Below are 22,769 nucleotides of genomic sequence, written 5' to 3' on the forward strand. Positions count from 1 at the left end.
GACACAGAGGATGTACTACCAACAGTGTTAACACTCACATCCTCATTTCGGATTCCAAGGAGTGTGTTGTAGTTTCCAGGGTAGCCAACAAACCTGTAGAACAGAATCAATATTAGATGTCAGTTGAGTTTCCATGCATATTTACTAATGCTTACTGTATAATTACCCACCTGCCCTTGAAAAAGGAAATGTAAACAGGAGATGAGTAGAAGTTGACAAACTGGAAGATGAAAACCTTGAGGATGAACGCGTCCTCATATTTAGTCTGGGTACGGTGCATTTCTAATAGAAGGAAGTGGATTATATTTTGTTGTGGCATTAAGAAATACATATATTTTATGTATAGTTCTGAAATAGCTTACCCCATCTTGTCAGAATTTGGGCAAGGTATGTATAGAGCCGGGACAACAACATAATAACCACCAAATTTAGAATTGATCCAGTTAGGCTGGCTATCCTCCCAGCCTATATGGGGAATAAGACATCAATGTTAGCTGTGTTTTGAAACATGGCAGCTGGCTTCTAGCTGGTACAAGCTGGTTTAGGTGACTGGCCAATGGGACTTCCAGTTGGTGGGGACTTGGCTAAGCTAGTAGACCATCATGGACCAGCAACAAACCATCTACCATGTTACAGAATCAGCAAGATAAATTTAAGCTGGTATAACCTGGTTTTTCTAGCAGAGTGGGAAAAACAATAGATCAGTCAGGTTCCCAAAGGCTGGTAGTTACAGGTGGTCCACCACCTTTCCCTGCTATAAAAACAAGCATAGCTAGTCACAAGCATGGTTTATATTTGTTTTGAATGATGGTCCACCACTCGGGATGCTGGTTTGCTGGTGTTACAACAAGGCTTTTTGACTAGCTTTACCAGCAAGACTTATTTAAGACTTACTGGTTAACCAGCATTCCCAGAAAAAAAACAAAAAAACAAAAAAAAAAAACACACAGGTCGACCATCAAGTTTTGCTGGTGAACAACATGGCTATGCTGGTGCACCAGCTAGACCAGCACCACTATCCAGACAGACATGGGAATTGCATGCTGGTTAAGATGGTCTTTTCAACAATGTTGGATCAGCTAGAAACCTCAGTATCCTTTAAAAAATTTTTTACTACCCAGATAGGATACATAGCCTATTTCTCTAAGATGTCTGTTTAAGAGCCTTTCATCTAAAAAGCATTGCATTCTCATTTTTGTGTACAAACATCTGAGAAACATCTTAAAAAGTTCAGAATTACATACATTCTAAATCATACCGTAAATGTCTCAAATACATCTGCTGAATGTCCTTTTGACATCCGAAAGTAAATGTTTTACAGACATATTGCAGATGAGCAAACAATCTAAAATTCATCTTCCAGATGTATCTTTATTTCAAAACATGAAATAAACGTCTGGGTGAAATACATGTGCTATCTTTTACTGTTATATTCTTACACCTACACCTCAGTTCTAGCTTATATTTTTCTAGCCAATTTTGGAATTTTGTATCAAAGCACTATTCATGTTACTGTCATCCTAGGATGAATCACTTAAGTAACTAGTATTCCTCATTTGCAAGTCACTGTGGATAAAAGTGTTTGCAAATGTAAAAATATATGCAAATATGTCTGATCTAAGAGAAGACAGCTGTTTCAGTAACTGTCATTTCACAATCTTTCATCATTATGTAAATCATATTGAAACGTCCAGGTATGAGAAATAAAAAGAAACTTACCGAGAATATGAAGAAGGCACTGTGAGACCTGTAGATAATGATGCTTATAATAGTCCGATAGAGGATAATAGCCATTAGGAATATCAAAACGATGGCAATCTGCATGGGACAAGAATAGAATTTAACCTGTGAAAAGCCCTGTGTCATGACAATTTCAGTAGTTTGTTGGGATTATTATTACTGAACAATAAACTTTAAACATTGACTTACCATAAGAAGGATGACCATATTTCCGGTTAGAGTCCGACTCTGTCGTTGACTCTCTGGGAAATAGGGCTCCTCAGCCCCAGTCACAGGATTACGAATCGTCATTGGTGCCAATGCTGTGAATTCTGGCCTTGGCCTCTCCTTAAATCAGAAGTCCACGTAACAAGTGAAGATTTCAGTATCAAATTAGCGATTTAGTATCAACGTAGGCAAAGCTTTATATAGTGACCTGTGCTTGTCTATTAACAAAATAGCATCTATACTAGTTGTTATCAATCCTGGTCCTAGTGCACCCCAGCAATGCCCAGTTTGGATATTTCCATTATCTAACACACTTGATTCTACTGATTAGCTCATTACAGGGTTGCTGCAGAGTTTTAAAATCAAATTTAAGACTTTTAAAGACCTTTTTCAAGACCTGAACAAATAAAATTAATACCATATCCTCATACCAAAATAAACCCACACAATCTCAAAATAAATCATGTATCATAGATTCTTACTTAAACAAGCAGGGGCACACATTCAGCATGGCCATAACATTGCTTATCAGTAAAACAGGGTAGGATATTTGCAAGTTTAAAATAATCAAGACATGTTTTCTACATATATACAGGGTTGGGAGGGTTACTTTTGAAATGTATTCCACCACAGATTACAGAATACATGCTGTAAAATGTAATTTGTAACGTATTCCGTTAGATTACTCAAGGTCAGTAACGTATTGTAAATATTTTGGATTACTTCTTCAGCAGTGGTAGATTTTTTCCACTGGTTTTGACTATAAAAACTCTGCCAGTACAGTAAGACAAAATACACATGTTAAAAATACATTATTAAGCAGTGTTGTTTTTAAAACAAGATCAGTCTAAGTGATCTTGTTTTAAGGATTTTTAGATATTTTTACAGGAAAACAATACAAAAATTATTATCAAGAATATGACTTTTGCCCTAATATCAAAGGTCTTACTAGAAAAAAAGAAATTATGACCCAACTTGAATTTTCTTAATAAAAAAAATATGATCGTGCCTGGTAACATGTGCATGTAAAATGGCTAGAAATAGCATTTTAGCTTAGCGTAAAGCTGACAATTTACACAAGGTTTATTTCTATTTCTTCTTCTCCAAACTTACTTCAAACTTACTTCTCTGTCTGCTCGTATGAATGTAACACATCATAAGAAAGTGTTTCACCGCTGTTCAAATGCACTTTGATCGCATCATTTATATGTATAAATGTTTTCCATCTGAAAGGACTAAATATTAAATGAAACAAATTACAATAAAATGCTAAGTAATCTCTTCAGTAATCAAAATACTTTTGGAATGTAACTGTATTCTAAATACCAATGATTTAAATTGTAACTGTAGTGGAATACAGTTACTTATATTTTGTATTTTAAATATGTATTCCCTTTACATGTATTTCATTACTCCCCAACCCTGCATATATATCACATTAAAATTGGTTTATGTACAGTACCACTATATAAATAAATACAAATTAGAGGTCGACCAATATAGGATTGTGCTGATATGATAATGAGTAGAAAGAAAGGCAATTAATCTTCCAATAGTTTTTAAAATTGGAAGCTTATATGAAATGTTCTTAGTATTTCCTTCCTGTGATGGGGAGGGCCAGACAGAGGCTTCAAGAGTCCAAATTTAATTAAATTCCAGATGCAGTTTATGGTGCAACAAAAATACCAATAACCAGAAAAAATTAAAAAATTAAAAAAAGATTTGATTCATAGTGCGAAACCTTTAAGATTAAAACCTGAAATACACTGGGGACTCTTATTTTGACTCTTAAATGTTTGCACTTCACTGCATCCAGCTGCTCACTCAAACAGATAAGGGAAATCAAATGTGCACTCTTACAATAATCTATAACCTATTACAAAAAGACGCAGCACATGCATTTATTTAATTGAATCATATTCTTTTGAAGTTTGATAATCACATTAGTTCATATCATGATCTTTCTGCCCCCAAATTTAAGACCTCTTTAAATGATAATGAAGACTTTAGTTGTATCATTTAAGATATTTAAGACTTTTTAAGGATCTGCGGGAACCCTGTCAGTAGTAGAGACTCCAAGACCAGAAATAGAAACTGTCAGACAAGAAAAACATTTAAAATGTGCAATGTGGAATAATCCAAGACCAGGATGGAGAACCACTGATTTTTGGCATAGTTCTAACATGAGGGCAAGAAGGCATTACAGGTTTCAACACAGAAGAAACACAGAAGAACATGCTCTATAACTGTAGATAATCCATTAGCACCTATAACCATTTTATGTTCTCTTCACCTCTATCTCTTCAAATTCTGAGCAGTCCCATCGGTGGGCCAGTATGGAGCTTGTGCGTTTCCAGTACTCCAGGAAGGTGACAGCCCACAAAGACATGAATATGCTGAAGAACACGGTTCCTCCATTGTCAAATAGCAAGCCTGCCTATTGCAAATTATGAATAATGCATTCATGTATAAAATACAGTGCATCCGGAAAGTATTCACAGCGCTTCACTTTTTCCACATTTTGTTATGTTACAGCCTTACTCCAAAATGGATTAAACTCTTTATTTTCCTCAAAATTCTACAAACAATACCCCATAATGACAATGTGAATGAAGTTTGTTTGAAATCTTTGCAAATTTATTAAAAATAAAAAACAAAAAAAACAAAAACAAATCATATGTACATATGTATTCACAGCCTTTGCTCAATACTTTGTTGAAGCACCTTTGGCACCAATTACAGCCTCAAGTCTTTTTGAGTATGATGCTACAAACATGGCACATCTATTTTTGGGCAGTTTCTCCCATTCTTCTTTGCAGGACCTCTCAAGCTCCATCACTTATGTACATGTGATTTTTTTTTCGTTTTTTATTTTTAATACATTTGCAAAGATTTCAAACAAACTATTTTCACGTTGTCATTATGGGGTATTGTTTGTAGTATTTTGAGGAAAATAATGAATTTAATCCATTTTGGAATAACGCTGTAACATAACAAAATGTGGAAAAAGTGAAGCACTGTGAATACTTTCCGGATGCACTGTATTTTAGCAATCTGAATTGTAATAAGAAAAGTTTGATGAGAACAAAAGGTGGTTTATTGAAAATTGTACAAATGCTAAAGAATGTTACCCAGCTTTGATTACCCAGTGCTAACAAAATCATCTATAACTTTAAAAGTTTGGTAAACTTGCAGAGCAGTCACCTTGTAGGTATAGCAGATGCTGGAGAGGTTCCAGTAGCTGCAGATGTTGCAGAGTGGACACATGACAAAGGTGTCTCCACTGGAACAAAGCTGTTCTCTGCGTAAGAGATATCAATGCAAACCAGGTATGTCAAGCTCAAGTGTCAGGATCAAGGCTGGGAAACTATTTTGAAACATTAATCTTAAAATGTGTCTTCTTTTGGGGTGGGGTTGGGGTTGGGGATGGGGAGGAGGGGAGGTATTGGGTGTTAAAAGTTGATTTTGTGTATTTATAATTATGTTTTGTTTTTCTATGTTTTAATAAATAAAAATATTAATCATAAAAAAAAAAAAGCTGACATCATCTAAAGTGATTAGTCATATGGCATTGATGGCTCATGTAGCATACTTTCGGGGCCATGTGATTGGCTAGCTGAGCAACTGCCACTGTGATGAACAAGGGTGCTAACGGCTTTCTCCAGGTATTATAGACCACCATGGTTATAAACATTGCAGTTACTAGTTTATGATGATACTCACGCTGGCACATCAGTGATCATCAGCCAGATACCAAACAAAAATATGATGAAACCCACTACTGCTGCTGGTAATAACCAGCCTGTGTAGAAGCCTATAGACAAGAAAAAGGGACAGAAAATCACAATTTGTTAGCGATTAAAAAGGCAGGCTGATTTGGTTAACAAGAAGGGTTATAAGCAGTCACCACTACCCTATAGTTCTGTTGTTGCACCTCTTTTTCTATTAAAAAGCTCAACTAATCTTAAACGCAAATTTCTGTGCTTTCATACAATTTTGAAATTAGGCTACTATAATGCCCTACAAAGCCACAACACAGTAACTACGGCAACTGTTTTTTGAATGTCCAGCCAAATAGGGGTGGGCGATATGATCAAAATCTTATGATCACGATCATGAGTAATCATGATATGAGTAATTTTATATCACAATAGCAAAATATATATCACAATATAGTACATTATTTCTGTAAAATCAATAAAAATTGGTTTATATTAAGTAACCATATAGTAATGCCTATTTTTGGATAATCCAGTCAGTGAATTATATACCTAATACATGAAAACGACTTCCTCGTATATAATTTTCTCTTTATTTAGAACTAGACAAACATAGTCAAAGTAAAATAAATAAATAAACCACTCAACTTGGTTTTAAATCAACCTTACCATTATGCTAAATTTCACATTATGCCACACTTCAGTCTTGTGACTGAAACACATTCCTATTTCATGTTTATTCTCATTCATGCAAGTCCAAGTATTTTGGCTAATAAGTTAACATACTGAACAAAACTAATATAATGCAATGTCATAGAGGAGGAAATTTATCTGCTGTGATATTGCAGCAATTATCCAGATATGGAATGAGATTATTAAGCAAACTGTTATCAACTTCTACATTCCAACTGAATAAAATAAGGCAAAAATAAAAATTTCACACAGTGTTTAGTAAGAGATATGACTGATTCAAAGTGGTTGTTCTGTATAAGTATTATTGTATTACAGTTGTAATAATAAAGTCTTAATTAACATTATGGTTATTTAACATATTGAGATATTATTATTAAGTAAATTGTGGTTACATTATGTTTTGTGATTCCTCATAACTTCTTTACATAACATCCATCCCTTGTGCACTTTTGGCCTCTAGCGGGTGAGGCTTTTCAGACAGATAAACAGCAGCATAGGACAGGGAAGTACAGTACAGCACCGGAAGCTAGAGTGTTACCCGCTAGGACAGTTTATTTTGAACATGGGGGCGAATGGTTACAGAATTTAACACGGGAGTACATCTCACCGAAATGTCAACGAAATGACCTGCCGGTTAAACTGCGATGCACCTAACTGATCTCTGCCATCACCTTTGTCTATTGATGCACTACTCTCTTGAAATGGAATACATAGACTATCAATTAATTGCCAACAAAAGCCTTCATCAGTCAACTAACAAAGGACAATGCATCTATGTGAACTTCTGCAGTTAATCCAGGATAGACTTCAAAGACATTAGTCATTAATCTTACAGTTCATACAAAATCTTTGTTTAAACACTGGCCCTTAACACTTAGTTTACAAATTTTAAACCATGACTTGCACTGCACACAATTAACTAATATTGGCATTATATTCATGCTGTTTAGCCAGAGGGGAACTGGCCCCCACAGTGAGCCTGGTTTCTCCCAAGGTTATTTTTCTCCATTAGCCAACATCTTATGGAGTTTTTATGCTTGTTTCAAGGGAAATAACACCACCCTCGGATGAGAGCTCTCATGGCCGAAGCTGCAGAGGTTAGTTCACTCTCCATCTCTGTAGCGGATTTAACCCGATCCTTCCGATGGGTGAATATCCGTAAAGCCGCGGTCCAGACAGCATTCCGGGCCGCGTCATCAGAGCGTGCGCGAACCAACTGGCTGGTGTTTTTATGGATATTTTCAACCTTTCCCTCTCCTTGTCTGTAGTCCCCACATGCTTTAAAACGTCCACCATTGTGCCTCCAAAATCACTTGCTTAAATGACTGGCGTCCTGTTGCTCTGACCCCCATCATCAGTAAATGCTTTGAGAGACTAATCAGAGGTTACATCTGATCTGTGCTGCCCGCCTCACTGGACCCACTGTACCTACTTACCGCAACAACCGCTCCACTGATGATGCCATTGCATCTACACTACACACTGCTCTCTCCCACATGGAAAAAAGGAACACATATGTGAGAATGCTGTTTGTAGACTACAGCTCAGCATTCAACACCATAGTGCCCTCCAAGTTTGATGAGAAACTCTGGGCTCTGGGCTTAAACAGTTTGCTGTGCAGCTGGATCCTGGACTTCCTGTCAAGCAGACGCCAGGTGGTTAGAATGGGCAGCAACATCTCCTCATCACTGACCCTCAACACTGGAGCCCCACAGAGCTGTGTTCTCAGCCCACTCCTGTTTTCCCTGTACACACATGACTGTGTGGCAACACATAGCTCCAATGCCATCATTAAGTTTGCTGATGATACGACAGTGGTAGGTTTGATCACTGACAATGATGAAACAGCCTACAAAGAGGAGGTGCACACTCTGACATGCTGGTGTCAGGAGCACAACCTCTCCCTCAATGTCAGCAAGACCAATGAACTTGTGGTGGACTTCAGGAGAAAAGACAGAGAACACAACCCCATCACCATCAATGGAGCAATGGAGGAGAGAGTCAGCAGCTTCAAGTTCCTCGGTGTCCACATCACTGAGGAACTCACATGGTCCATCCACACTGAGACCATTGTGAAGAAGGCTCACCAGCACCTCTTCTTCCTGAGACGGCTGAGGAAGTTTGGAATGAACCACCACATCCTCACACAGTTCTACACCAGCACTGTAGAGAGCATCTTGACTGGCTGCATCACTGTCTGGTACGGCAACAGCAACACCCTTCAACCGCAAAGCCCTGCAAAGGGTGGTGCGAACTGCCAGACACATCATCGGAGATGAGCTTCCCTCCCTCCAGGACATGTATAACAGGTGGTGTGTGAAAAAAGCTCGGAGGATCATCAAAGACTCCAGCCACCCAAGCCATGGGCTGCTCTCACTGCTACCATCAGGCAGGCGGTATTGCAGCATCAGGACCCACACCAGCCGACTTCATGACAGCTTCTTCCCCCAAGCAATCAGACTTTTGAACTCCTGATCGATCATGATACATATATCAGCACCGCACTTTATTAGCCTCAGACTGGACTCACATTTTATACTTCTCTTAATAACACACTGGCAATTGACTATCAACCGACAGCTGAATGTCAACATAACACTTCATATATATTTCCACTGGTTACATGGTGGGGGGTGGGGTGGGGGGGGGGGGGGGTGTACAGTGCATTTTTATTGTATACAGTCTCCTTATTTTGTGTATACTGTATATTGTATATTATTAGGTGTATATTGTGTTGTGTTACAGATGTGTAAACTGAGTTATGTGTAAATCAGATGTTTATTGTAATTGTCATACTGCTATGTTGCTTGGAACCACACCGAAGTCTTTCATCCACTGTTGCACTTGTGTATATGGTCGAGTGACAATAAAGGGATTTGATTTGTTTTGATTTGTGTTCCTTGCCACAGTCGCCTTCGGCTTGCTCACTGGGGCTCTAAATACAATTGTTATTTAATTTTTTAATTATTTTTTTTTTTTTTATACACAATTTACAATCATATTTAATCAAACTACACAATAATGACTCCTAAAACTTTATTACAGTTAGTTAGATGTCCAGAACAACATATGCCATCCAGCAGGAAAAGCATACTAAACTTTATCGACTTTTGATGATAAAATGTTTTATATCATCGCAAAAGGGAGGATCCCAGCTTTCTAATAACACCTAGATTGATTCTAGTTCACTCAGAGGCTAGGATATTCAATCAAACAACAAGGGTAGTGCTTGAACTGAAAATTAGACTGAATGTCTCTGGACGAGCACATCTGTGAGGGCTAAAATGCGTTAGAGGGCCACCTACATTTCAGATCTGTATATTGTGATGGAATGTGATAGAGAAACATTCTTTTTTTCTTTTAATTCCATCTAGTCGAATAAAATGAGACTTTTCAAAGTGTAACAGAACCAGAATTGCATGTTAGGACAACTGCATGTACAAAGTTAGGACAATTCTTTTTTTTTCATAAGATTTTCATCATAAGATTATAGACACATACAATATTATTTATGAATAATTGAGTCTTTTTTTATTTATTTGGGGGTTCTCTAAAAAATTAGACTTATTAATGGTGCTGTAAGCGATTTTTGAAATAAGTGTCATGAGATATTTTACCAGTCTCTGTGACAGTGATAAACAGCAAACAAAAATGTGTCTGCTGACCGTGGTCTCTGACACTTTCTACCTGTCAATCATTTTGTGTGTTCTCATAGTGTTGTCGTTGCAGCGAATTATTGAGGCTTACTTCCATATTCTGATTTAAAATGTATCATCTGAGGGCGTTATTTCACTACTGTTGTGTTTGACAACCGTGGGAACATGCTTTGTGCCGGTTTCAATGGTATCGGCAGGGTTGGGGAGTAACGAAATACATGTAACGGAATTACATATTTAAAATACAAAATTTAAGTAACTATTCCACTACAGTTACAATTTAAATCATTGGTAATTAGAATACAGTTACATTCAAAAAGTATTTTGATTACTGAAGAGATTACTTTGCATTTTGTCATTTGTTTCATTTAATATTTAGTCCTTTCAGATGGAAAAATTTATACATATAAATGATGCGATCCAAAGTGCATTTGAACAGCAGTGAAACACTTTCTTATGAAGTGTTACAGTCATACGAGCAGACAGAGAAGTAAGTTTGAAGTAATTTTGGAGCAAAAGAAATAGAAATAAACCTTGTGTAAATTGTCATCTTTACGCTAAGCTAAAATGCTATTTCTAGCCATTTTACATGCACATGTTACCAGGCACAAATCATATTTTTTAAATGTAAAAAAAGTTAAATCATAATTTATTTTTTCTAGTAAGACCTTTGATAATTGGGCAAAAATCATATTCTTGATAATAATTTTTGTATTGTTTTTCTGTAAAAATATATAAAAATCCTTAAAACAAGATCAATTTAATTTATCTTGTTTTAGAAACAACACTGCATAAGATATTTAATTTTTTCAGAGAATGTATTTTAATGTGTATTTTGTCTTACTGTACTGGCAGAGTTTTTATAGTCAAAACAAGTGAAAAAATCTACCACTGATGAAGAAGTAATCCAAAGTATTTAGAATATGTTACTGACCTTGAGTAATCTAATGGAATACATTACAAATTACATTTTACAGCATGTATTCTGTAATCTGTAGTGGAATACATTTCAAAAGTAACCCTCCCAACCCTGGGTATCGGTGCGTTGTTTTGGAAAGAGGGGCTGTGGCTAAATCAACGGCTCAGTCTCATGGAAGGTAGAATGGCTAAAATCGATTACAGCACCTTTAATTCAGTCCAATTTGCTGATTTGTTATTTATTTTTAATTAGTATCATTACTTGACAGACTGGTTGATTTATTTATTTTATTTTTGGACGTCTTCCAATTTCGTATATATGTATTTATGTAACCACCTATTACTGTATATATTGGAGAGGTTGGCGCATAGTGTCGTGTGGTGAAGTAGTATGTCATACCAGGGGCACTGAGCATGCATTTACGGTGTCAGTGGGGCTAGCACAGCCTTAGCCACCGGGTTGCGCACGTATGGTCGGATGGGTGGTTACGCCATATGGAACCTGGGTCACTGAGTATGCATTAACAGTGCCAGTGGGGCTAGTACAGCCTTAGCCACCAGTTTGGTGCATATGGTTGCATGGAAGGTTTTATGCCGCATGGTGGGTATGGTATAGTTTGTGCAGCAGATGCCAACATGATGGAGCCTTGGGACGTAGGGTAGGATTTCTTTGTGGGGGAGTCATTGAACCTTGTCTGCATGTTAGGATCAGTAAAGGAGGGATTTCTTGATGGGAAGGCAAGAATGAGAGACAATGAAAAGGATCCTGTGTCCAGCTGCGGGGGGTGGCACAGAGACATCCTTGACCACTGCCCCACCACCAGGAAATGTTCCAAGATTAATAGGGTGAAACATCTTAAATGGGTGGCTCCCAGCTGATGACCCCACAGCTGGGCTGAAGGCACATGCGGAGGTGCGGCGGGCAATAATGCCCAGCAGGTGCACCTGATTAGCATTAAGACATTTGTTTGCTTTAGCCATCTAGTCAACTGTAAACGGATATTTAAAAAAAATTTTTTTATATCAGATACAATAATACAGTGTTTATGGTTTTTATGTCTTGGTTATAGAGTGAATGCAGGTGTGTAGGCAAGTTCAGTCATACCCAGCCAGGCAAAGTAGAGGGCTATTTTCTCGCCAAAGTACTCGCGAATGTGATCCAAAGGTTGGTATTTCCTCCAGCAAGCCCATCGAGCCCAGTGATTATACAGAATCTGTCTCATGGTCAGAGACTTTGGATCTACTGAAGTCTTTGGCATTTCAAATGGACCCTAATTAGACAAAGACAAATCATATACATTTGATATTGATTTTCTTTGGAAACATTTTTCTACTTATTACTATTTTGACTTACTGAACATCTATAAGCTTGTACTAGCTGTAGGCAGTTAGTGTGAGTATGATTAATGCCTTTAGGATACAATTATGCTCCCATAAACTTCTGTGATAATTCTACCTGTATTTTTACAAACAAAAGTTTACACCTTTCTGAAATTATCAGCTTAGACCAGCATGAATTTCCATGCTGGGTTAGGTTGGTTTACAAAGTTTAGTGATGGTTTGGTGCTAGTCTCCCTAGTAGACCAGAATAAGCCATGCTGTTCCCAATAAAAACTTAATAAGGTCAGGGCTTTTTATACATTTAGAATTGTATCATTGTTGATTGTATCAGGAAATCATGTGGTTGTTAAATAGAATGGAGTCAGGTAGTAGAAGGGGAGGGGTTGAAAATTAAGAGGCATAGAAATTTAGCTGGAATATTACAAAGACAAAGAAAAAAAAAAAAAATTCTCTTTTGAATAACCTGCACCAATGAGCAGTGCACAATAAGACAAGGAACATGTTTTAAGAAAGTAAATATAGGATACATTTTCATATAATGTTGACTAAATAGTGCTGTACACATACAGTATATACTGTAAATGAGAGAGCTGTGTGGGTATGAAGTGTGTTTGTTAAGATTATGTTCACATCTAAGTATCAGTAATGCTATGTTCTTACCTCATGTAGAGGAAAAGCAGCAGTAAGAACCTTTTCACTAATAAGTCTGCCAACTCCAACCTCTCCTCTTTTCAGTGCTCCAAATGGAGTCCGGGCTAATATCTCATACAGCTTTAAAACAAGAACAGAGAAGTTACAGAATATCAGATCAGTTGCATTATGGAGTGTGGAAAATAATATGGTCGATAGCAGTGGTTCCCAAACGAAGAGCCGGCAGGACTGGCTAGGGGTCAAATGAAATCTCTGCACAGTTTAATATTTTAATGGCCACTCCGGTGGCAGTTCTCGAGTCAACAGTACAATGAGTTGCTTGAAGCAGTTCTCCAGCCAACAGTACACTGAACTGAGAACTGTTTGTGAGCCTGCATGTGCCGAGGGTTTCATTAAGGGGAAAATGTTTTCTTTTTAAAATGTTTAAGACTGATTTGATTAAGAGTTGATTAAGACTAATTTATGAACTTTATATGATTTAGACACGTAGAACATCCGCGTTTGTACATCAGTGTCTCTTTTGGGTGCCTTAGGTACAAAACTTTAATGTAGGAAACTTATCCAAGATAAGTTATATCCATTAATTGTCAGTCGTATTTAACGTGCAGGATAACTGAAACACTGATGACAATAAAACCCTTATTATTATAACCTAATTGAATAAAATGTAATAATCAGCAATATCCGCTTACATATGGCTTTATTTGAATGTTTTTGGAGCATGAAGCATGTACCCATGTTTCCATTGATCATGGTAGAAATAATGGGGGTGTTGTACTTGCTTATTTTGATTATTGGGGGGGACAGTCCGATTGTGTTGGGACTCTGTGAAAAACAGGGGAGTAGATTCCAGGGGGTTACCGGTTCCCACACAATCGGATTAAGTGTACATAGATGGACTGTACACAAGGAAATTAAGTTCAGGCCAAATGCTAAATAATTATGTTGCATTAGCTCATTTGAAATTAGCAAGCCGTAAAAATCACGTGGAGTGAACACCATCTACAAGTCTAAATCAATTTTAACATTTCATAGCAATGTGATAATATCACATTTTAATAACTGTGTTGAATATCACTTGGATTTTACGCAATATTATTATGTTCTCATCTTAAACATAAATGTATTAAGTTGATTTCAAGAGTATTGGTTTAGTATTTTCAACAGAGCTGCTTTACCTTTTTTTAGTATTAATTAAGGTAAATTGGGGGAAACACTATAAAGGTGTGCAGTAGTTTAAAAATAGTTTATAAAAGTTTGGGAACCACTGGTCTACAATAGAGACAGTTTGCAAAGTTTGCTAACAAGCTCTCCAAACTCACTATCTGATGCCTTTGTGTGGTCTTAAAGAAGGTGTCCTTGTTCTCATGGCCAAGAAACCTAAAAGCAATGTTAAAGATTTGTGTAAGATATGAATTTGTGTATGATTACTGTGATCCTAGTTGTTTATATACTGTAAGTGTTTTAGTATGTACAGTTATGTTTGGGTCTGACAGGCAACACAGCAAGCATTTTGCATTAGTTTGTGGAAGTATGTGACCTGTTTGTTAAGGAGGTGGTGTACACTATGCAAACATTTACATCATGTTACAGCATGTTACATGAGAGGCTCAGATCCTCTTTGTTAAGCAGGCAGGGTTTGCAAACTTGTGAACATGTTTACTGTTCACTATTTTGTAACTCACTTCCTCAGAAGTAAATGAGAAAATGTTTTCTAACTACAAACCTTGATTTTCAAATTAGGGTTGAGGTGCATGTGATTTAAGATCATCTATGTCCAATAAAACGCCACAATGGAAACTATTGTCCCTAGTTTTGGGTATGGAGAACAGCTGCTATATATTTGGACAAGTGGATCAGTACCTCTCTAGTTTATTGGTGCGAAACTGGCAGGTATAGTAGTCTGGTGGGTGGTTGGGCACATCCTGAGCCATTATGTTTGGGATGTGCAGTTTATTCAGGATGTCTTCGGACCAGTTTGATGTTGGAGTTGTCACAACCTGAGAACACCCAATAGAGAGGAATATTTTAGATATGTTTAGTAATTGTACGTGTATCATTTGCTTTGTATATGCATAAAAAGTAGGCTTTACCTGCAATGGCACTCGAAGGCTGGTCTCTTCAGCGTAATAACACAGAACACTCCAGGGGGCACTCAGAAGGACATAAGTCGTCTTTGTTTTTCCCTGGACAACCTCTTTCTGAGACACATTCAAAGTGAGGCAGAGACATCATATTACAGTGTTTCCTTACAGTCAGCTTGTCCCTTACATTGAATTCAAAATAAATGTATTAGAATTATCATTCAAAAAGAGTGCATCCCACTTTAAAGGAACAGTTATCCAAAAATGAAAATTGTCTTTTACTCTCATGTCGTTACAAAACTGTATTGCTTTCTTTCTTCTGTGGAACACAAAAGGAGATGTTTTGAAAAATGTTAAGAATAAAGTAAAGATACTGTACAGGGACCAGGTTCTGCCAAGCTAGGTTCTGTCAAGCTCCAAAAATAATAAATGTAGTTTATAAAACTTGTGTTATATAAATTCCAAGACTTGTGAAGCCATATTTAAGTTGTAATTCACTTAAAATGTCACTTTCGCTGCAGCTCTCCAATCTCTTTCATGTATGGATATATTCAAACCTGCCATGTCAAGTCATGCAAGACGTTAAGATAAAAGACAAGTTGGATGAAGGTGCTGAAAGAGTTAAGCCATTGTCAATATTGACTTAAAGCAACCAATTCATAGAGCATGTATTTTAAAGTTCCTTATAGGGAGGTGATCTTTCAATGCAGACCTTAAGTGTGCATTTACCATCTCCTGATGAAGGCCAGCAGTCCGGAGTCTGGAAAGAAATTCTGTCCTCCACTTCCTGTGGATATCACACGAGGAACTGGATGATTCTTTCTCTGATTCAGCAGACTTTAAAGGGTGCACAGACTCCTCCCAAACCAAGACAAAATCTGTCAACAGATCAAAAGTCATGTCTCAATATTTATATTGAAAATTGATCATACAAATGATCATACAAATAAATTTATTATAAACGAAAATATAAAAAAATGTTTTTAATATTTTATATATGTTTAATATATTTTAAATGTTTTAATATTTAATGTTTTATATGTATTTAATGTTTTATATTTATTTAATGTTTATGTATTATAATATGTTATATTTATACAATATCTTATTATATATTTACATATTCAAATATAAAATTATAACAAAATATGAATAAATAAATCTCAAGATGTTAATCAATCAATCAATCAATCAATCAATTTATTTATAGAGCACAATAAAAACACCAGTAGTTGACCACTGTGCTGTACAACCATAATAAATGAAATATCACAAAAATACATCACATAAATATATCACCAAAATACATCAATACAGCTATGCTGTACAAACTGCAATACAAGATAAAGAGGTACATCAAAGCACATATACACTATATTGCCAAAAGTATTCGCTCACCCATCCAAATAATTGAATTCAGGTATTCCAATCACTTCCATGGCCACAGGTGTATAAAATGAAGCACCTAGGCATGCAGACTGCTTCTACAAACATTTGTGAAAGAATGGGCCGCTCTCAGGAGCTCAGTGAATTCCAGCGTGGTACTGTGATAGGATGCCACCTGTGCAACAAGTCCAGTCGTGAAATTTCCTCGCTACTAAATATTCCACAGTCAACTGTCAGTGGTATTATAACAAAGTGGAAGCGATTGGGAATGACAGCAACTCAGCCACGAAGTGGTAGGCCACATAAAATGACAGAGCGGGGTCAGCGGATGCTGAGGCGCATAGTGCGCAGAGGTCGCCAACTTTCTGCAGAGTCAATCGCTACAGACCTCCAAAGTTCATGTGGCCTTCAGATTAGCTCAAGAACAGTGCGTAGAGAGCTTCATAGAATGGGTTTCCATGGCCGAGCGGCTGCATTCAAGCCATACATCACCAAGTGCAATGCAAAGCGTCGGATGCAGTTGTGTAAAGCACGCCGCCACTGGACTCTAGAGCAGTGGAGACGCGTTCTCTGGAGTGACGAATCACGCTTCTCCATCTGGCAATCTGATAGACAAGTCTGGGTTTGGCGGTTGCCAGGAGAACGGTACTTGTCTGACTGCATTGTGCCAACTGTGAAGTTTGGTGGAGGGAGGATTATGGTGTGGGGTTGTTTTTCAGGAGCTGGGCTTGGCCCCTTAGTTCCAGTGAAAGGAACTCTGAATGCTTCAGCATACCAAGAGATTTTGGACAATTCCATGCTCCCAACTTTGCGGGAACAGTTTGGGGATGGCCCCTTCCTGTTCCAACATGACTGCGCACCAGTGCACAAAGCAAGGTCCATAAAGACATGGATGAGCGAGTTTGGTGTGGAAGAACTTGACTGGCCTGCACAGAGTCCTGACCTCAACCCGACAGAGCACCTTTGGGATGAATTAGAGCGAAGACTGCGAGCCAGGCCTACTCGTCCAACATCAGTGTCTGACCTCACAAATGCGCTTCTGGAAGAATGGTCAAAAATTCCCATAAACACACTCCTAAACCTTGTGGAAAGCCTTCCCAGAAGAGTTGAAGCTGTTATAGCTGCAAAGGGTGGGCCGACGTCATATTAAACCCTATGGATTAAGAATGGGATGTCACTTAAGTTCATATGCGTCTAAAGGCAGATGAGCGAATACTTTTGGCATTATAGTGTATAAGTTTGCACCTTTGGACTCTAAGGACAATCATAAGCCTGCGCAAAAAGAAAAGATTTTAACTTTGATTTCAATTCTGATTCTGTCGAAATTTCTCAAAGGGATATTGGTAAACTATTCCACAGTTTAGGGCCGGTAATGGCAAAAGCACAGTCACCCTTAGACTTCAGTCTAGACTTAGGAACCATCAATAATCTCTAATCAGATGACCTTAGACATCTAACAGATATCAAGTAATATTGTGATATTCAATCAATTAATATGCAGGGTTGGGGAGTAACGGAATACATGTAACGGGATTACGTATTTAAAATACAAAATATAAGTAACTGTATTCCACTACAGTTACAATTTAAATAATTGGTAATTAGAATACAGTTACATTCAAAAAGTATTTTGATTACTGAAGAGATTACTTTGCATTTTATTGTCATTTGTTTCATTTAATATTTAGTCCTTTCAGATGGAAAAATGTATACATATAAATGATGCGATCCAAAGTGCATTTGATCAACGGTGAAACATTTTCTTATGATGTGTTACATTCATACGAGCAGACAGAGAAGTAAGTTTGAAGTAATTTTGGAGCAAAAGAAATAGAAATAAACCTTGTGTAAATTGTCAGCTTTACGCTAAGCTAAAATGCTATTTCTAGCCATTTTATATGCACGTTACCAGGCACAATCGTATTTTTTTATCAAGAAAATTCACGTTAGATCATAATTTATTTTTTCTAGTAAGACCTTTGATATTATGGCAAAAAATAATATTCTTCATAATTTTTGTATTGTTTTCCTGTATAAATATCTAAAAATCCTTAAAACAAGATCAATTTGATTTATCTTGTTTTAGAAACAACACTGCATAAGATATTTAGGTTTTCAGAGAATAAATTTTTAACATGTGTATTTTGTCTAACTGTACTGGCAGAGTTTTTATAGTCAAAACAAGTGAAAAAAATCTACCAGTGCTGAAGAAGTAATCCAAAGTATTTAGAATATGTTACTAACCTTGAGTAATCTAACGGAATACGTTACAAAGTAGTGGAATACATTTCAAAAGTAACCCTCCCAACCCTGTTAATATGTGATATTGATATCACAGAATTTCAGGATGTAAGAATGTTTAATTTACTGATATACACATACAAGTATTTTCCTTCATTTTTTTTTCATGTTCATTCTTTAATACTCACCAATGCGGGTGACACCATCACCAAATACGTTTTTGTTTTCCTGAAGTGCTGCACACATCTGCAAATAACATGTAGACATCTCCGTTACAACCACACATGAATATGAGAACTGGTATGCACACAAAACATTCATTACAAGGGATTCTAAGGAAAATAATCTAATCAGCGTCTTATCAGGAAAATTAGGGTGGAGTCATGAAAAGTGAAAGGAAATGCAAGGAAATTGTAAGAGTTTGGCATGTTTGTGTTGTATTGTTAACTTGTAATTAGCTTCCTCTCTTTGTAACTGCAGATTATTTTTGTAAACAACTAGGAATTCTCCTTTCAAACCAAAGCACATGTGGAGATAGCAGGATGTACAATACCCTGCTATCTCATACCTACAGTTGTGCTCAAATGTTTGCATACCCTTGGAGAATTGGTAATGTACCATTTTTGTACCAGAAAACATGAGTGAGTAGGCAAAACACATTTCTTTTATTTCTTATGGGATTCATATTCAACTGTAGGTTATAACAGAATGGCACAATCATAAAACAAAACATGGCAACAAAGAAAAAAATTAAAAGACACCTGTTCAAAAGTCTGCATACCCTTAGTTCTTAATACTGTATATTGCCCCCTTTAGCATCAATGACAGTGTGCAGTCTTTTGTAATAGTTGCCTATGAGGCCCCAAATTCTTGCAGGTGGTATAGCTGCCCATTCGTCTTGGCAAAATGCCTCCAGGTCATGCAAAGTCTTTGGTCATCTTGCATGAACTGCACATTTGAGATCTTCCCAGAGTGGCTCGATGATATTAAGGTCAGGAGACTGTGATGGCCACTCCAGAACCTTCACCTTTTTCCCGTGCCTTTAGAGCTCACACACCACCATGCTTCACAGTGGGGATGGTATTCTTTTCACTATAGGACTTGTTGACCCCTCTCCAAACATAGTGCTTATGGTTGTGACCAAAAAGCTCTATTTTGGTCTCGTCGCTCCAAATTACAGTGTGCCAGAAGCTGTGAGGTGTGTCAAGGTGTTGTCGGGCATATTGTAACTGGGCTTTTTTGTGGCATTGGCGCAGTAAAGGCTTCTTTCTGGCAACTCGACCATGCAGCTCATTTTTGTTCAAGTATCATCTTATTGTGCTCCTTGAAACAACCACACCATCTTTTTCCAGAGCAGCCTGTATTTCTCTTGAGGTTACCTGTAGGTTTTTCTTTGTATCCCGAACAATTCTTCTGGCAGTTGTGGCTGAAATCTTTCTTGGTCTACCTGACCTTGGCTTGGTATCAAGAGATCCCTGAATTTTCCACTTCTTAATAAGTGATTGAACAGTACTGACTGGCATTTTCAAGGCTTAGGATATCTTTTTATATCCTTTTCCATCTTTATGAAGTTCCATTACCTTGTTACGCAGGTCTTTTGACAGTTCTTTTCTGCTCCCCATGGCTCAGTATCTAGCCTGCTCAGTGCATCCACGTGAGAGTTAACAAACTCATTGACTATTTATACACAGACACTAATTGCAATTTAAAAAGCCACAGGTGTGGGAAGTTAACCTTTAATTGCCATTTAAACCTGTGTGTGTCACCTTGTGTGTCTGTAACAAGGCCAAACATTCAAGGGTATGTAAACTTTTGATCAGGGCCATTTGGGTGATTTCTGTTATCATTATGATTTAAAAAGGAGCCAAACAACTATGTGATAATAAATGGCTTCATATGATCACTATCCTTACCTAAAAGACAGTTTGTTTGCATGATCAGTCATATTTTCAAAATCAATGCCAAAATTTCACAATTTCTGTCAGGGTATGCAAACTTTTGAGCACAACTGTATCTACATACCTCTGTGCTCCCGTAGGTTTGTTCGGGGTGGTCAGAGAAAGCGATGAGCGTCGTGCTGTCCTCCACTAAATTCTTCTTCCTTTTCATCATTACCCCCAAAGAGCCAGTGCACCTCTGTGTTGTCCAAGTGCTTGATCTGTGAATCCTCTGTCCTCTTTCAAAACAGCACACATCTTCAAATGACAAAAATGATGCAAGGGTTGAGTTGTAAAGAATGTCATAATAATGTCAACTTTTTAACCCTTGTGTTGTGTTGAGATTGGCCTTACTGTCTTTATGTTTGGGTCTTAGAGATCCTAATAATGTAAGTGTTAAGTTTTTTAGTTTCAGTTATGTAATAATTTTCATGGTCACCAATTTTGACACATGTTATCAAGTTTGAAACCGTTTATAATCAGTTCTCAGAAGATGAGGAAAAGGAAATAGATTTAAACCAGATACTGCAAATTTTTTTGAGGCATTAAAGAGGTCTTTGTGCTTTCTCAGACTCCTAAGACAAAATAAAAGTTAGTTCTCACAGTAAAATCGTCCTGTAACAAGTGCCAGGTGACAAAATCAAACCGCCAAAATGAATACCAGCATGTAAGTAAAGTGAATTGACCAATTATAAATACAGTTGCAATACATGTCCCCCTCAGTGTCTATGGTGGTTACAGCCCTGGATGAGAGAGGTCAAAGAAGAATGGCCAGGGCTGCGTTTCCTGAAAGCATCGTAAGCCTAAGTAGATCGTAGAAACCATTGGCACCAATGGTCTCTATGATCAACTTCAGCTTGCGATGCTTTTGGGAAACGCAACCCAGACTAGTTTAAGCTGACAGAAAGGCTATGGTAACTCAGAAAACCACTCTGTACAATTGTTGTAGTGAGCAGAATAGCATCTAAGAGTGTACAACATGTCGAACCTTGAGGAGGATGGGCTACAACTGCAGAAGACCACATCGGGCACTTTTTTGGGACCATAGTGTTCCTAATGAAGTGCTCAGTGAGTGTATATTTGCATTTATTCATAAAATAGTTACACTCTGATCAAAGCTACTCACTAGTAATGTTGACATGAAATACTTTTGGGAAGTACACCACACGCTACACTTTAATGACCTCATTAATTGAGAGACTGAACTAGTAAAGGCCCAAAAAATGTATTAAAAATGTTGTCACAGCAGCTAAAATATGCACTTTCCATTATACATTAATATAAAGTTTAACCAAAAATGCTGATGTGGATTAAAAAGTCCATGGAAAATATCCATAACATCAATGTAAGCTCAATACAAGCTCTATCAGCACAATATAAGCTCTACTTTAGTCATTAATCAAATCAACACATAATAATTATATTTCTCCTCCAAACATTTCTCCAACATTTCCAGTCAAATATGCATGTCTTCTACAGTATTTTATGGCAGTGTAATCCGGATTAGATTTGGCACTTTGGCTGTCTCTCTCTCTGCTCACCTATTGATTCCTTCCTAAAGCTGTGTCCCCTCCTGTCTGCATTTGTTCAGTGAGGCAGCTCTATTTCCTCCTCAGCTCAGAACTGTTGGCATTGTCTTGAAATCCTTTTCCAAAATATTCCAAGTGTCCTATCTCAGGTTGTCATCCTTCTAGGTTCCAGAGCTGTTGCAGGATATAACTGTGAGGTCAAAACTCTTAGTCACGAAAGAAGGAATATAGTGTAAATGATGAGGAAAAGGAGAGGCAGAGTCTGTGTGTGTCTGCTGATGAGGAGGAGTTTCTTTTTACTTCTCTCTCTCTCTCACACACACACACACATACACACACACACACACACACACACACACACACACACACACATACTTACACAGTCACATAAACCAAACAGTAATAAATGAATGACATATCAGTGTGACAAGTTTGCAAAGAGGTGAAAGGAGGAAGTGGGAGATGGTGAATCCAACCTCAAAATGTATTTTTATTTTACAACTCAAAACCACGCTTTTCAGCGGCAACAATTCAACACAGTCTCTAGGTGTGTGTGGGTAGCTCTCACTCCCTCACTGGAATCTGGCTCGCCCTTAAGTCCGTCTCCAACTCTCACTGCAATGACAAATAGCTGTTAGAGACAATCATTGACAGGTGATTATCCTTA

At 37.4% G+C, this 22,769-nt stretch overlaps 1 protein-coding gene across 1 annotated transcript in view; it reads right to left on the reverse strand.

Annotated features, from left to right (window-relative positions):
- The window catches only part of LOC127421988 (anoctamin-7-like), a 30,333-nt gene extending 8,085 nt beyond the window's left edge, over positions 1–22,248 (reverse strand). The window contains exons 1-17 of the mRNA XM_051665280.1: positions 22,115–22,248; positions 20,659–20,831; positions 18,825–18,882; positions 15,739–15,887; positions 15,019–15,126; positions 14,789–14,925; positions 14,248–14,305; positions 12,935–13,045; positions 12,039–12,204; positions 5,671–5,761; positions 5,152–5,248; positions 4,241–4,384; positions 1,930–2,067; positions 1,720–1,818; positions 363–465; positions 171–282; positions 39–93 (exon numbers count right to left, since the gene is read on the reverse strand). Coding sequence (XP_051521240.1) covers positions 39–93; positions 171–282; positions 363–465; positions 1,720–1,818; positions 1,930–2,067; positions 4,241–4,384; positions 5,152–5,248; positions 5,671–5,761; positions 12,039–12,204; positions 12,935–13,045; positions 14,248–14,305; positions 14,789–14,925; positions 15,019–15,126; positions 15,739–15,887; positions 18,825–18,882; positions 20,659–20,748 — 1,716 coding nt within the window. The 5' untranslated portion in view covers positions 20,749–20,831; positions 22,115–22,248. The remainder of the gene's footprint in view (positions 1–38; positions 94–170; positions 283–362; positions 466–1,719; positions 1,819–1,929; positions 2,068–4,240; positions 4,385–5,151; positions 5,249–5,670; positions 5,762–12,038; positions 12,205–12,934; positions 13,046–14,247; positions 14,306–14,788; positions 14,926–15,018; positions 15,127–15,738; positions 15,888–18,824; positions 18,883–20,658; positions 20,832–22,114) is intronic.
- Positions 22,249–22,769: the final 521 nt, after the last annotated feature.

This window comes from Myxocyprinus asiaticus, chromosome 31 (assembly GCF_019703515.2).
Source record: "Myxocyprinus asiaticus isolate MX2 ecotype Aquarium Trade chromosome 31, UBuf_Myxa_2, whole genome shotgun sequence".
Lineage (NCBI taxonomy): Eukaryota > Metazoa > Chordata > Actinopteri > Cypriniformes > Catostomidae > Myxocyprinus > Myxocyprinus asiaticus.